The 14,116-nt window shown below is 36.3% G+C and overlaps 1 protein-coding gene across 1 annotated transcript; it reads right to left on the bottom strand.

Annotated features, from left to right (window-relative positions):
• Positions 1-500: 500 nt before the first annotated feature.
• On the bottom strand, positions 501-13,514 carry LOC149615917 (monocarboxylate transporter 12-like). Its single transcript, XM_089857367.1, has 7 exons — positions 12,608-13,514; positions 12,381-12,448; positions 4,773-5,050; positions 3,871-4,014; positions 1,524-2,426; positions 683-853; positions 501-611 (listed from the first exon to the last, which is right to left on the bottom strand). Exons 3-6 carry the CDS (start codon positions 4,999-5,001, stop codon positions 702-704), a joined length of 1,428 nt encoding a protein of 475 aa, XP_089713493.1. The 5' UTR covers positions 5,002-5,050; positions 12,381-12,448; positions 12,608-13,514; the 3' UTR covers positions 501-611; positions 683-701.
• Between the last annotated feature and the right edge of the window lie 602 nt (positions 13,515-14,116).

Below are 14,116 nucleotides of genomic sequence, written 5' to 3'. Positions count from 1 at the left end.
CGGACCCCTTTCCACGGGACGGGGGGGGGTATGAAAGAAGAGGCGGGAGGGTCATAGCGACAGAGGTGAAAAGGAATTACGTATTTTTCGCCGTCCCCGTCAGCAACGTCATCAAAACGTAATTTAAGTGAGCCAATAAGATAATTTAAACTTTTCGTTACGTGTGGGAGGGAGGGGCTATCAGTCGGATTGAAGTAAATACTAACCGTTCTCCATTCCTACTTCTAAAATTAAATCTACCCCTGATTTGACCTAATCTGAATATTCGATACTCAATAGAACTAATGATACTCGGACTCAGCTCGCACACAACTGTATTACTTACCTTCTTTGAGCAGAGATGTTCCAAGCAACGAAATCCAAAAATAAACAAGGAAATCTAATTTCTATTACATTTACAATATTTTAGGTGAAACACTCGTTTTAATAATTTTCTTTGGTTATTTATAATCTTTGTCGCAATAATATTTTTACATATTTAATTTTTACACGGCACGTTTGATCTGGTTTTTGTTTTTCCTTTGCTCCCCTTGAAATGATGACTGTACCATCAGGCTCCAGGTTCTAGAGTTTAGAAAGTGGTAACGTCCACTGAACATCTATCTGATTATCTGATATTAAAAAACGGACTATTTAATATAAACACAATATTAGCTTTTGCAATTTCATTGTCAATTCTTACCTATAATAATTTATCAATGTTAAATATTGTTATTAGCAAGTCGTTCCTTGGCCCTTTCTTTTATACTCTGAACAATTCGATCCAAGAACCACAATAACCCGAAAAACAACGATGTACCGGCTATGATTTGAAATAGCATGTCGTATGACCCTAATTCATCCCTAAAATAACCTGTCAAAAAACCAATAAAACAAATTATAGATAAACAAACAATTGCTGATCGAAAAATATGGATTTTAACAGAAGTATATAATACTTCTCTTCGAGAGAAGTGTACCACAAAGCGGGATGTGTAATTGTAACATGACTCTTCCCAACAACATCCCTTAACATTTATTATAGCAAGGTTACTAAACCGAATCATGCATGCACATACGCCATCTAAATAGTTCCCTCATCATTACTATATCTATTAGCGCTGCTTAACCATTTGCCAAGGCGCATGCATGCGCTTGTGCGTTTTTGTCCCGCCACGTCAAGACAACCTAGGTTTGTGCTTGGTTCACTGCTGGGGATTTAGTACCACCAAACAGTTATAGAATTCACCCTAGCATGGTGCGATGTGATACCCATCTGAAGTTTGATGAGCCAAACTAAAAGGGTAATTCCCTCGCTTGGGAAGAATCACGTTACATAACTAAAGTATTAAGAGAATACAGAGTGTCACACTTCTTCTATTATCCCCTTCTGGTCAAACGAAACGTTTCTCTCTTTTTTTAAAACCCCATAGCAACCACTGCATTTATCATCTAGACAAACTCATTTAGAATGTTTGCCCAAGAATGAATTTGTTAGGCTACGTTTTGACAGGAATCCAATCTTGATGTTACTTTATCCTTACCAATAATTGGTGCTCTTAGTAACGCCATGCCACCATTAACAGCTCTCATTATTGCCACAGCCCACGTGACTGCGTCCATTCGTAAATAATCCGTCAGTAAGATGGTACAAGTCGAGATTAAAGTTCCTTGAGTAATACCAATAACGACCGACCCGACTAACAACAAAGTAAAGTTAGGCGCCAGCGTCAAGAGACACAAGCTAATACCACCGATGACTAGTTGAATGGCGGCAAACGTTTGTCGGCTGATTAACTTCTTGTCCGTCACCCAGCCTAACCCGAGACGTCCCAGAACTTCACCGACCGAAAACGCGGTAAGCATCCAAAACCCGAGATTTTTCTCGACACCTTTATCAAAGGCGTAATCAACTATCACTAAGGTGTAGGTACCATTAAGGTACATGACGCAAACTTGCGTCATAATAAGGAAATAAAAATAAGGCTTGCTAAATAAATGTCGTAATAAAGCACCATTTGAGGTGTTGTCGACGTTACTCGCTTTGGGTTTATTTGGCATAACCGGTACGTTACTAACTACCTCGAAACCGTTACTTGTTCTAACACCTGATATCTCCGAACTGGGTAAAACGTATACTTCACAGTTTTGATTGCTTATTTCGGAGGCTCTGTGTTGTACGTAGTTGACTATTTTGAGACCAGCGTCTTCCTTGCGTAAACCGAGTATTGTAGCACCAATACACGCGTGTAGGCCAATAGCACCAATGATGAGGAAGGTTCCTTTTAGACCGTATTCATCCAGGCAGTATTGACCAACTGCGGGAAACACAAATGTACCCAATGGTGTACCGGTTGTAGCAATACCTAAGGCGGTTGCACGGTGAACTTTGAAGTTCTGGTTTATGATGGCTGGGATCATGTTAGTTGCTAATACAAGACCTGCACCTGTAAGATTTGTAAAGTACATGTTTGTTAAAAGATTTTCTGGGAAGATGGGTTGTGTCCAGCTAATGTTTTAAAGTCTCAAATATTGAGGAATAAATAAATCTACTAGGAATCATGGTGTAGACATTTTACTCAACGTATCTGGGCCGGCTTTGTGGGAGGAGCTAGCTAGACTAATCATTATTTATGACTAATTTTCCCACCCGGATTTATAATCTATCTCGTTGCTACTAACTAACCAATGAAATCGCAGTTAAAAAGACGCCATCAGAATTATGAGGCTCGACGTGGATAGTAAGTTCTCAAGCCCGGAATACCCACAAAACACGAATTCACAGAAATTAACATGGCCATTATGAAGACGCAATAATTCCTAGTAGCTGTATCTATTCCTTCTAATAATATGACATCATGAAAACCTTCAATGATTATTCAGTTTCTTACTAAAATGTTAATAAGCTAATTTCGTAATAGGTTGAAATTACACCCAAAAAAAATTTAGTCTCATTAAAACTAATTTTCCCACATCAAAGCTCGGACGCTTAAAATGATTCTAGAAAAGAATACGAGGCTAAAATTTTTCAGCTTAATGTTGTTTTGTGTGAATTTCTTTTGCTCGTAAATCAGCGCTAATAAAACCCAATTTAAAACCCAGACTTTTGGGCGCTCTTCTTTGTAACCAAATACACGACGACTGTACACTCTTGGTTCCGGCGTTGGGGAATTACTGTTACTGAATTTTGACTATATTGAAGTCTCACATTCACTGGTCCATTGTAATTGATCCTTCAAATACTAGAACCACCCACACGTGACACGCATCAATGAAACAGTACTCGGCATGACGTGGTTAGTAAAAAGAAATATTTGAAGGGTGAGGAATTACACGCTCCTTAAGTTAATTCTTACTATAACTATATGAATCCCCATGTTAGTTAGCTTTTTTTTGACAGATTTTTCGAGTCTATTGAATCATAATTATTTCAGCTTGAAATATCCTTTGTCTTTGGGTATATCTGAACAGGGATAGATTTAATTTTAGAAGTAGGAATGGAGAACAGAGTAATGTGGGCGCGCGTCAAAGTCCCGGACCACCCTTCCCCGGGACGGGGGGGTATGAAAGAAGAGGCGGGTCATAGCGACAGAGGTAAAATGGAATTACGTATTTTTCGCCGTCCTCGTCAGCAACGTCATCAAAACGTAGTTTAAGTGAGCAGCCAATAAGATAATTTAAACTTTTCGTTACGTGTTGGAGGGAGGGGTTCTATACTGGGTGGGCTATGAGTCGGACTGAAGTAAATACTAACTGTTCTCCATTCCTACTTCTAAAATTAAATCTATCCCTGATCTGAATCATGGTTTTTTTGTAATGAAATTAGAAAATTAACAAATTCTGACTGATCATAAATATACAAACATGCAAACAAACAAACCACATGTTTACCTCTAATGACACCGTAAAAGAGTGATGTGTAGTACAAATCCAATGAAAAGAAACATCCCGCCGCTCCAACCGCCACCATTATCGAACCACTCATGCACATAACTCGTGCTGAAAATTTAGTAGCTAGCATACCGCTAATAGGTGCTAAAAACATATTCATTTAGAATTAATTGAGAACTCTTCATTGTGCACTGTTTATAAAAGGGTAATTAGGGAACCGGAATAGTACAGAGGCAAATCATTTTTGAGTCGAAAATGGTACTTGTAACTTCTATATGACATTTTTTCCAACATAAGGTACCCCCAGGGATAGATTTAATTTTAGATGTAGGAATGGAGAACAGATAATATTAATTTCAGTCCGACTCATAGCCCAGTATAGAGCCCCTCCCTCGAACACGTAGCGAAAGTTTAAATGATCTTATTGGCTGCTCACTTAAACTACGTTTTGATGACTTTGCTGACGGGGACGGCGAAAAATACGTAATTCCTTTTTACCCATGTCTCTATGACCCGCTTCTTCTTTCATACCCCCCGTCCCTTGGAAGGGGGTCCGAGACTTTGACGCGCGCCCAGATTACTCTGTTCTCCATTCTTACTTCTAAAATTAAATCTATCCCTGGTACCCCCTAAACAAGTTACAATCATTAGAGTATTTTACGGATTGACCCTTAAATTGAAGTAAGAAACTGAAAGACAATGATTGGGGCTAATTCTATAGGGCCGGTAGGCCCTTCTATATGAGAACCCACACCCTCCTGTAATGTCTAAAAAATAATAATCACTAAAGCACACTAATCATGACTCGTTTATGCATTACATTTTCGACACAAAATTGATTTTTGTAAAACTCTGTATATTTAATTTTAAATAAATTAATATAAAGATAAAATATAACTTGCCGACTATAATGACAGCTGCACCGGAGATATTGAAAGGCCATGACGCTATTTGCCTTGAACTTTCAGTTAGGGTCAAATACGCTACGTATAATATACCATTCGTCCTGTTGATACCAACGAGTATAAAGGTTATAAGTAGGCAAGCGCAGGCCATAACCCAGCTGATCGCCGAATCTTCAACATTGCCTGATCTCTTTTTAGGCTCTGATGTGAATTTGTAGGATCCCATAGTTAATTGAAATGACTTTATATTATAGTTCAGATCATTTCAAAATACGCTGCGAAATAAAGTTGAAAATTTAAGTTAATTAAGGTTAATTAATGAACGCTGTAGAACATTCCACTAATTAACTTGGAGAGAAACCAAGTAACCAACACACACATGAGGGGCTGCCATTTTGGGTTACTTCCCTGGCACCAACCAAGATGCAACGCCATCTAACGGAGAACCCGAGTTTATTATAACACGCGTATCGGTAGGCTAGCCAACTCGCGTTGCCCTCTAGCGGTGGGTACTTCAAGGCACCAGGTAAATAACCCAAGAAGGTGACCTCTCCACCCTTATGGTGTTTGCTTCTCTTAACTGGATTTAATGGAATGGTCTATTAAAAACGTATAGTTAAAATTTAATTACAGTTAACTTTAGTTAGGTTAAATAATTTTAGATTCGCAAAGTTAAATTAATTAAATGATAAATATTGCAATGCTAACTCGTACGAGGTGTTTTAACAAATGAAAATATTTTTAGTTGCTATCTACTTTTACAAGAAAACTTATTGCTTAATAAAGTTATCGTTATCAAACAGTTGAAATACGTAATCTCAACCGTAAATGGAACATACGACCTGAAATTTATGGAAGAAACTAAATTTTTTCTTCAGTTTAAATGGATTATTAATGATAAGGTAGCTATATACTGGATTAAATGGATTAAATAAAATCCCTTTTGATATTTATTTACACAATGATGAAGCCATTTTGAAATTAATAGTAGTTAAGTTGTGTTTATCATTCGATTTATTGTTATTATCTTAAGTGGTAGGTTGTAACTATATCATTTGCAGCAATAGCAATAGCAAATAGAAATAGTGGAGAGTAAGGTCAAGAAACGATATCTAGTTTATTAGGGCGAAGGTATAAGATGCCTAAGTATTCGCGCGCCATAGTCCCAGTCCCCCTTTCAAAATACAAGGGGGGACGTAAAAGGAGGCCGGGCTATTTCGCCTCTCCTCAAAAATATGACTGTAATTTTCGTCATTCGCGTCGCGCTGACGTGCACCAGTTTTCAAGAACCAATGAGATGCTGGTTATAATTTAGAGGCGGGGATTAACTCCGGACCTATATTTGGACTGGAGATAAAGCTGGAAATGTGGCGAATTTATACCTTCTCCCTAGCTTCTTGGTAAGGTGCATGCAGTTCAAAGTAGAGCACTGATTGGTCTCTCTCTAGCCAAATAAGCGAGACTTCGCTTGGTATACATCATACTGGGTACTAAGCAATTCTTTCATTCACTCCTGTACCTCACATTGTATTGATTCTATTTAACTTTGTTTGAGTAACCTTGTTGTTTTCAGACCACGATTAAAGGTAAAAATAACAATACATATTTTTATCGTAATTTTCCTTTTAAGTTGTATCATAAGTTCATAAGATATCTTCCTACCATAAGTTTGTTAATCTCTGGTTACGAACTGGAGCTTATAATTTTGAAGTGAGTGAGTGAGTGAGGTAGGTCATAAATTCGAGGAGGTAAAGCGAGGGAGGCCTGGTGAGTGAGTGAGGCGCTGCTGTCAAAGGGGGCTTAGTATTATGCAGACTAAATAGGACCTAGATGGAATTAGGTCCTAGCTGCAAAATTAATTAACCACCACCGAGTGTACTTAGAACTTCAATTGAATTCTCGCTTCCGTCGTTCTCCTTCTCGAACTAGTTATCTCGAGCTGCTGTAAGTCTCTCAGAAGCATTACAAATCGTATAGGTAGGTGTCATACTTATGGAAGGAACATATCGCTTATAAACGTATGGTTGTATTTATATATAACATATTTCGCAAGTAACCCATGCCACGTTGTTTTTTATCAGTATCAGATGTAGATTATATAAACAATTGTCTTAAATACAGTATCTTTAGAATCTAGCACAACCTAACTCTTTTCAGTTCATATGGGTAGTTACCTCTCAAATATATCTCAACTGTTATATAAATTTATTGGTTAAATCAAATTCTATGCAACGATTAATTTCATGTGACGTGTGTTTTTGAGTTTTTATTTTTATTTAAAAGATAAGATATTTTTTAAAACCATACCATTTTTATCTAACTTGCAAATCCTCTTAATTAACACCTCGTGATGTGTTACTGACAGATAATATTCATAAAATTGCTGCTGTCGTAATATGCTAAATTAATTGAATGATTATTTATTAGTACTGATGCTTGCAGAAGTCATTAACGTTAATTTCGACAATATCTTTGAACAAAACTTTAAATTATAAAATTTATTATAGAAACTTTCTATAAATGAATACTTGACATCTAATGTCATTAAAATTATCATTAAATCATTTAATTCCTTTGAAAATATTTTAATTTAAATTAATTTCAATGTTATAATTTATAATAAGAATCCAAATTCATTAAATCATTTAATTCATTTAAATAGTTTTTATTTTAAGTTGTTGTTTTAAATTATAAGGAAAATATGAAATACTGAGGTAAATAAAACTCTGTGAACAATTTAAATTTGTTTTCTCATTGAACATAGATGATAAATACCAGAAGTTTACAATTAGATAATTAAAGATAATTAATGAAAATAAAAATAAAGATAATTATAAATTAAAGATAATTATAAATTAAAGATATAATTATAAATTTCTGTAAATACTTATCATTTATGTTCAATTTATCACACCAAACGCGTGAACTATAAAAATTATAAATTTAAATTTAAATTTTTATCACATTAAGAAAATTAAATAATTCCTTATTTTATAACAAAAAAAGAACCCATTTAAAAACCTGAGAACATATACTGGAATAGCCATGTTAAGGTTCCATGATCTCATACGTATTACAAAGGCGTGTGATGTAAGTTTGAAGAAATAAGAAAGCCTTTAGATCACAGCGTGCACCATTCGAGTCAATAATCTTTAAACTGTGTCCTCAAATCTTAAATGAGTTCTTCGTCGTAACACTAATGTGGACTTTGAAGTCAATTTGAACATAATATAAAATTCTTAAAACTCACTTATAAAAATCCAAATACTAGCCAGGATTAAATCTGAACAATTTTCAGACTTAATTACGAAATCCATCACTAGGGGCCAATACGTATTTGTCCAACTTAAGTCAACCGGCGCCTACGAATCCTAAAACTTAAATGAAACTCAAATCTTGCTAACCAACAAAAAACATTCGAAAAGGGGGCCGAAATGAACTGACTGAGAGAGTTAGCCTATCTAAAATCCTCCGTAGGTCTGTTCTGTACTGTAGTGTTTAACATTTGTAATTCAAGCTATCCCCTCACCAACCTAACACAAACTGCACCACAAAAGAAATAACTTCGGGGTGAAAAAAACCGTCACCCTTAGTTCAGCCCCAAGACTTACGCAATAAAGGGCTATTATGGTATGAAATTCACGTGGGGCTAACCACTATGTCCGAGTTTTACTTAGAGATGAGGTTTTGGCTTGTTCACGTGCTGATTTCAGAGTGATATTACACTATTTTCATGGGCTGATTTCACAACGAATTTTTGGGGTTTTCACGTACTGATTTTCAGTGAATTTGCGCAATTTTCATGTGCTTTTTCAAAGTGAATTTTTGGATTTTTGATGTGCTGATTTCCGAGTGAATTTAAGTGATTTTCCCGTGCTAATATCTAAGTTAATTACTGCGATTTTCTTGTGCTGATTTCATAGTGAATTTACGCGGTTTTCACGTGCTGATTTCATAGTGAATTTACGCGGTTTTCACGTGCTGATTTCATAGTGAATTTACGCGGTTTTCACGTGCTGATTTCATAGTGAATTTACGCGGTTTTCACGTGCTGATTTCATAGTGAATATTCGCGGTTTTCACGTGCTGATTTCAAGGTAAATTTAGGCGATTTTCACGTGCTTATTTCTAACTAAATTTACGCGATTTTCACGGGCCGACTTCCAACTGAACTTACGCTATTTTCACGTGTTGATTTCCAAGTGAATTTAACTTGAAAAACCTAATTGACGAAATCTTTAGACGGTAGTGGTTATCCCCTCATTACATCGTTATCATATCAAGACATATGCGAAGCCTTACGTAAAATAGATCCCCGCCTATCTGACACTAAGCAATAAATTTGAAAGATTCCGTAGGAAATGCATTAGAGTATCATGATAAGTCGGTACTTAAGATTATTTTTGACGTTATCGCGAGTAACAGACGCGTGTTATAAGAATTAGTAACGCAGTTCGTCTGCTAATGGTCCGTTTCACGTTTAATGTTCCGTTAAACATTGATTAACATAATGCTTGTGTTTGGCTTTAGATAGTATTGAATTTTCCAATTGACATGGATCGCGGTTCCGACTGTTGATAATTATTTAATCATTTCTTACTTGCTACCATCTCAACATGACTTTAATGTTATTTATAAACATAAATACCAAGTTATCTTGGTACTGAGTACAAAGGCGATGTGGTTTTGTATCTACTGTAAAGATACATTGTCATTTTGGTTGTAATTTGGTACGTTATTACGCCATATCTTGACATTACGAAGTGATAGATGAGTAATTGTTGTAGGTGTTAAATGATACATAATTGATGTTTGAAATATGGGTTTCTTGCTATGGTAAGTAATTCAGAATGTTTGGTCCTTGTTTTAAAGTTTTCTACGCGATTTTATTTGTTACGATAAAGAGAAATTAAATTTAATTAGGATGTGTGTATATAATTAAATTAATTAATGCAGTTAAATTTTTGACTTATTATGATTGATGTACTTTTAATTTCTAAATTTTAAAAGCTGATATATAATTATGTATTTATTGCATCAGGAAATTATTTATTGTAAAGAAGCAAGAATGAATAACAAACGTATCTCATAGAACTCCCTCCTCGTGACCCATGGGGGCAGGAAATAATAGGAGGGGATTATTTTACAAGATCACAGAGGTAAGCAGAATATATACGTATTTTCATAAGTTTATAAGATATGTTCCTACCATAAGTTTGTTTAATTAATCTCTGGTCATGACAAACTGAAAGGCTTGTAATTTTGAAGTGAGTGAGTGAGTGAGGTCATAGATTCGAGGAGGTAAAGCGAGGGAAGCCTGGTGAGGCGCTGTCAAAGGCTTAGTACAGACTAAATAGGACCTAGATGGAAGTCCTAGCTGCAAAATTAACCACCAAGTGTAGGACTTCAATTCTAAGTTGTTTGTCGTTCTCCTTCTCGAACTAGCTCGAGCTGTAAGTCTCTCAGTAGCATTACGAATCGTATAGGCAGTGTCATATCTTATAAACTTATGCCATTAGTAAATTACAAATTAAATTAATTAAAAATTAGATGGCGGTACTTAAGGTTAAATTTTAAATGTTCAATTCTTAAATAAATATACAAAAATAAGGAATTTTAAGCGAATTTTTTATCCATCAACTAAGGTGGTCCTTAAAATAACGCAGATGCTTTTGAGAAGAAGAAGTTACTCACTTTAAAAGTGGCCTATACACGTAACTTCGCATTGAACATCTGCTTGCCTCTGATAACAGTACACCAACCACACCACACCACACCACGTCTTACGGACGGTAGGTTAAGAAAGTTCTAGGTTTAATGCCGTATAGAAAAGTGACTTATTTATTTTATAGGTTTACAAAGCCTTAAGCAATTAAGTCATTTCCGTTATTAAGAATCATTCAATAATTGCTTACGTTGCGCTTATCGGTAATTATCATATTGAAACGTAATGATCTACGGAAATAGAAATTACGAAAGATTTATTTGACAGGTTGTGGAAAGAGGTGAAATAATTGATTTTCGTGCTTGTAATATGCCGTGAATGACTGTTTTACAACTGAATTTAGCAATGAGTCAAAACAAATGCAAGAAGTGATATCTAGTTTATTAGGGAGAAGGTATAAATTCGGCACATTTCTAGCTTTATCTCCAGTCCAAACGTAGGTCCGGAGTTAATCCCAGCCGCCTCTAAATTACAACCAGCATCTCATTGGTCCTTGAAAACTCACGTCAGCGCGACGCGAATGACGAAAATTACAGTCATATTTTCCGACTGAGGAGAGGCGAAATAGCCCAACGGCCTCCTTTTACGTCCCCCCTTGTATTTTGAAAGGGGGACTGCAGGACTATGGCCCGCGCGAGTACTTAGGCATCTTATACCTTTCTTCCTCCCTAATAAACTAGATATCGCTTCTTGATATTTATAAATCTAACCATAGCCTAAGAAGATTCAAGATAGTAATAGTATCACTTCCTCTTACTTCTATTTGCATTTAGTTTCAACTGTACCCAAAATCTTTCGAAACACTTAAAACAAACCCACATCTGTCCAACTTCATTCGCTGTCTCTAAACAATTATCACCTAAATACAATATGAAAGAGGGTTTAATTTTTTTTAGTATTACCAATTAGTCTTAGCTTGTTCTTCCCAATTATTTAATTTGACAATGGAATCGTAGGAAGAGTGTTCTAGAGAATGCTAAGTCTTTCATTGGTTACTAAATCCACCCCCACTCGACGCGCTTCGGGTCACCCGTCCTTTAATGTGTTGCGCTACCAAATTAGCTCCAATTTAGAAGTCCCCCACCGACACTGTCTTAGGGTGTGAATCAAGAAGTGATATCTAGTTTATTAGGGAGAAGGTAATAGATTCCTAAATATTCGCGCGCCATAGTCCCAGTCCCCCTTTCAAAATACAAGGGGGGACGTAAAAGGAGGTGCCGGGCTATTTCGCTACACTCTCCTCAGTCTGAAAATATGACTGTAATTTTCTCTTCATCCGAGTCGCGCTGACGTGCAAGAGTTTTCAAGAACCATTGAGATGCTGGTTGTAAATTAGAGGCGGCGGGTATTAACTCCGGACCTACTACGTTTGGACTGGAGATAAAGGAGCTGGAAATGTGGCGCTAATTTATACTTTCTCCCTAGTAAACTAGATATCGCTTCTTGGTGTAGAATTAAAGAACAGTGTGCTTGGTGCTTGGGGCTTGCTTGTAAAGGGCCCTCCCAAATCCGGGGTGTAAACTGAGTAATTCAGGGTTAAGAGTTTCGACAGACAAAACACAGGCGGCTCTAATTAGTGGACCCTACATCTCTAGAGAAAAGCCGACAATAATTAATGAGGATTTTCGCCGATTGTAAATAATTCTATTAAAATATGTTTTCTAGCTTTTTCTAGACCCGGGGACAAAATGTCAATCATTGAAATTAATGGTTATTTAAAAGTTCTACTGTTGTTTTTTGGTGGTTTGTTTTTCATGCAGTTTCTGAGGCTATGAAAATGGGCATAAATACGTTTGAAAACTTGTATTTGAATTATACATGGCTATGAAAACTTGTATTTGAAACATGCTTGGCTATGAAAACTTGTATTTGAAACATACTTGCATGGCTATGGATACTTGTATTTGAAACATATACTTGGCTTTGGAAACTTGTATTTTAAACATACCTGGTTATGTAAATTTGTTTTTTAAAACATATCTGGCTATGAAAACTCTCATTTAAAACATAACCTAGCTTTAAAAACTCTCATTTAAAACATAACCTAGCTTTAAAAACTCTCATTTAAAACATAACCTAGCTATGAAAACTCGCATTTGAAACGTACCTGGCTATGAAATGCCGCTTTTAAAAATACCTGGGTATAATATCTCTACCTAGTATCACAACTATAATATTAAAGCCGAAAACGTTTCGACCACAAAGGCGAATCATGGCTATTCTTCCTGTCAGGGGCGGTAACTTTATCTATTCATATTAGGACACCTGAACTCTCACAGGTAAAAGCCTAGACGCAGAGCGAGAATGAAAATAACCCGAGATCACAAACCCTCTAAACGAATTGAATTCAAGAAAATAAAGTTGAAAACGAACTATATCCCCAATAGATATTTTACAGGTAAGTGTTGCCGGTCATTTGTGAATGTAATTCAACCTCTATCTACAATTTCTCTGGCCCCTTTATGTGCACATTACTTAGAATATACACTACTGACCATATTTATAAAGAAACGCCTTTAAATACTGACCAGGAAAGTACAAAAACACCTGAACTTACCAAAAGTTTTACCTTCATAGCTAAATGGAACCACTGGCATAACCAAAACAACTTGAAAAAAACAGAACGAAAAGCGCGATGCATCTACTGAAACCGTACCAACAACCGTACCGTCTTGAAGCTCAAGTCACATTTTAAATGCTTCTATGAAGTTTGGCGTTGAACGTATGATGAAAAAAAGAAAGAAATATTTTGGGTAAACTCATTGAAAACGCATTCGCAGTGTGTATATGATGGCTTGTGCATCGCATCAAGCCTCAAAAGAGGCGGTACGCGCACTTGAAGTTAAAACGTTTCCCCTTCAAACATACTGAACAGCTTAACCTCGTCTAAAAATAACGGTATTCCCCCAAGATCATAAGTGACTTAACAGCAATAAGTAAATCACTAAATGAAATGTGACGTACTTCCAGAAGTATATAATACTTCTTCTTTTCGAGAGAAGTGTACCATCACAAAGCGGGGTTGGTAATTCGTAATTGTAACATGATTCTTCCCCCACAACATCCCTTAACATTTATTATAGCAATTGGGGTTACTAAACCGAATCATGCATGCATATACGCCATTTTAAATAGTTCCCTCATCATTACTATATCTATTAGCGCTGCTTAACTATTTGCCAAGGCCCATGTATATGCATGCATGGGTTTGTTCGTTTTTGTCCCGCCACGTCCAGACAATCAAGGTTTGTGCCTACTTGATTGCTGAATGGGGATTTAGTAAATACCAAACAGTTATAGAATTCACCCTAACACGGTGCGATGTTATACCCATCTTAATTAAGTTTGATGAGCGGGAGAGCAAATTAACCAAAAAACGGTAATTCCCTCGACTGGGGGAAGAATCATGTTACTTAACTAAAGCATATTAAGAAAATACAGAGTGTCACACTTCTTCTGTTATCCCCTTCTGGTACTTCCCAATCTGCTGCTACTAGGAACTTTCTCATGACGTCACACCCTCCTATCTCTTACCAGGGTTTTGGCCTCCATATTGGAAGTCGTCAGCTCTCACGCCATAAAATTTAGACTACCAATATTGACATCACATCCCCGT

The sequence above is a fragment of the Phalangium opilio genome, unplaced genomic scaffold (assembly GCF_054372755.1).
Source record: "Phalangium opilio isolate 3A_F unplaced genomic scaffold, DU_Popi_V2 ptg000217l_1, whole genome shotgun sequence".
NCBI lineage: Eukaryota > Metazoa > Arthropoda > Arachnida > Opiliones > Phalangiidae > Phalangium > Phalangium opilio.
Note: the sequence above shows the minus strand (reverse complement) of the source record. Positions and strands in the feature narration are given on the sequence as shown.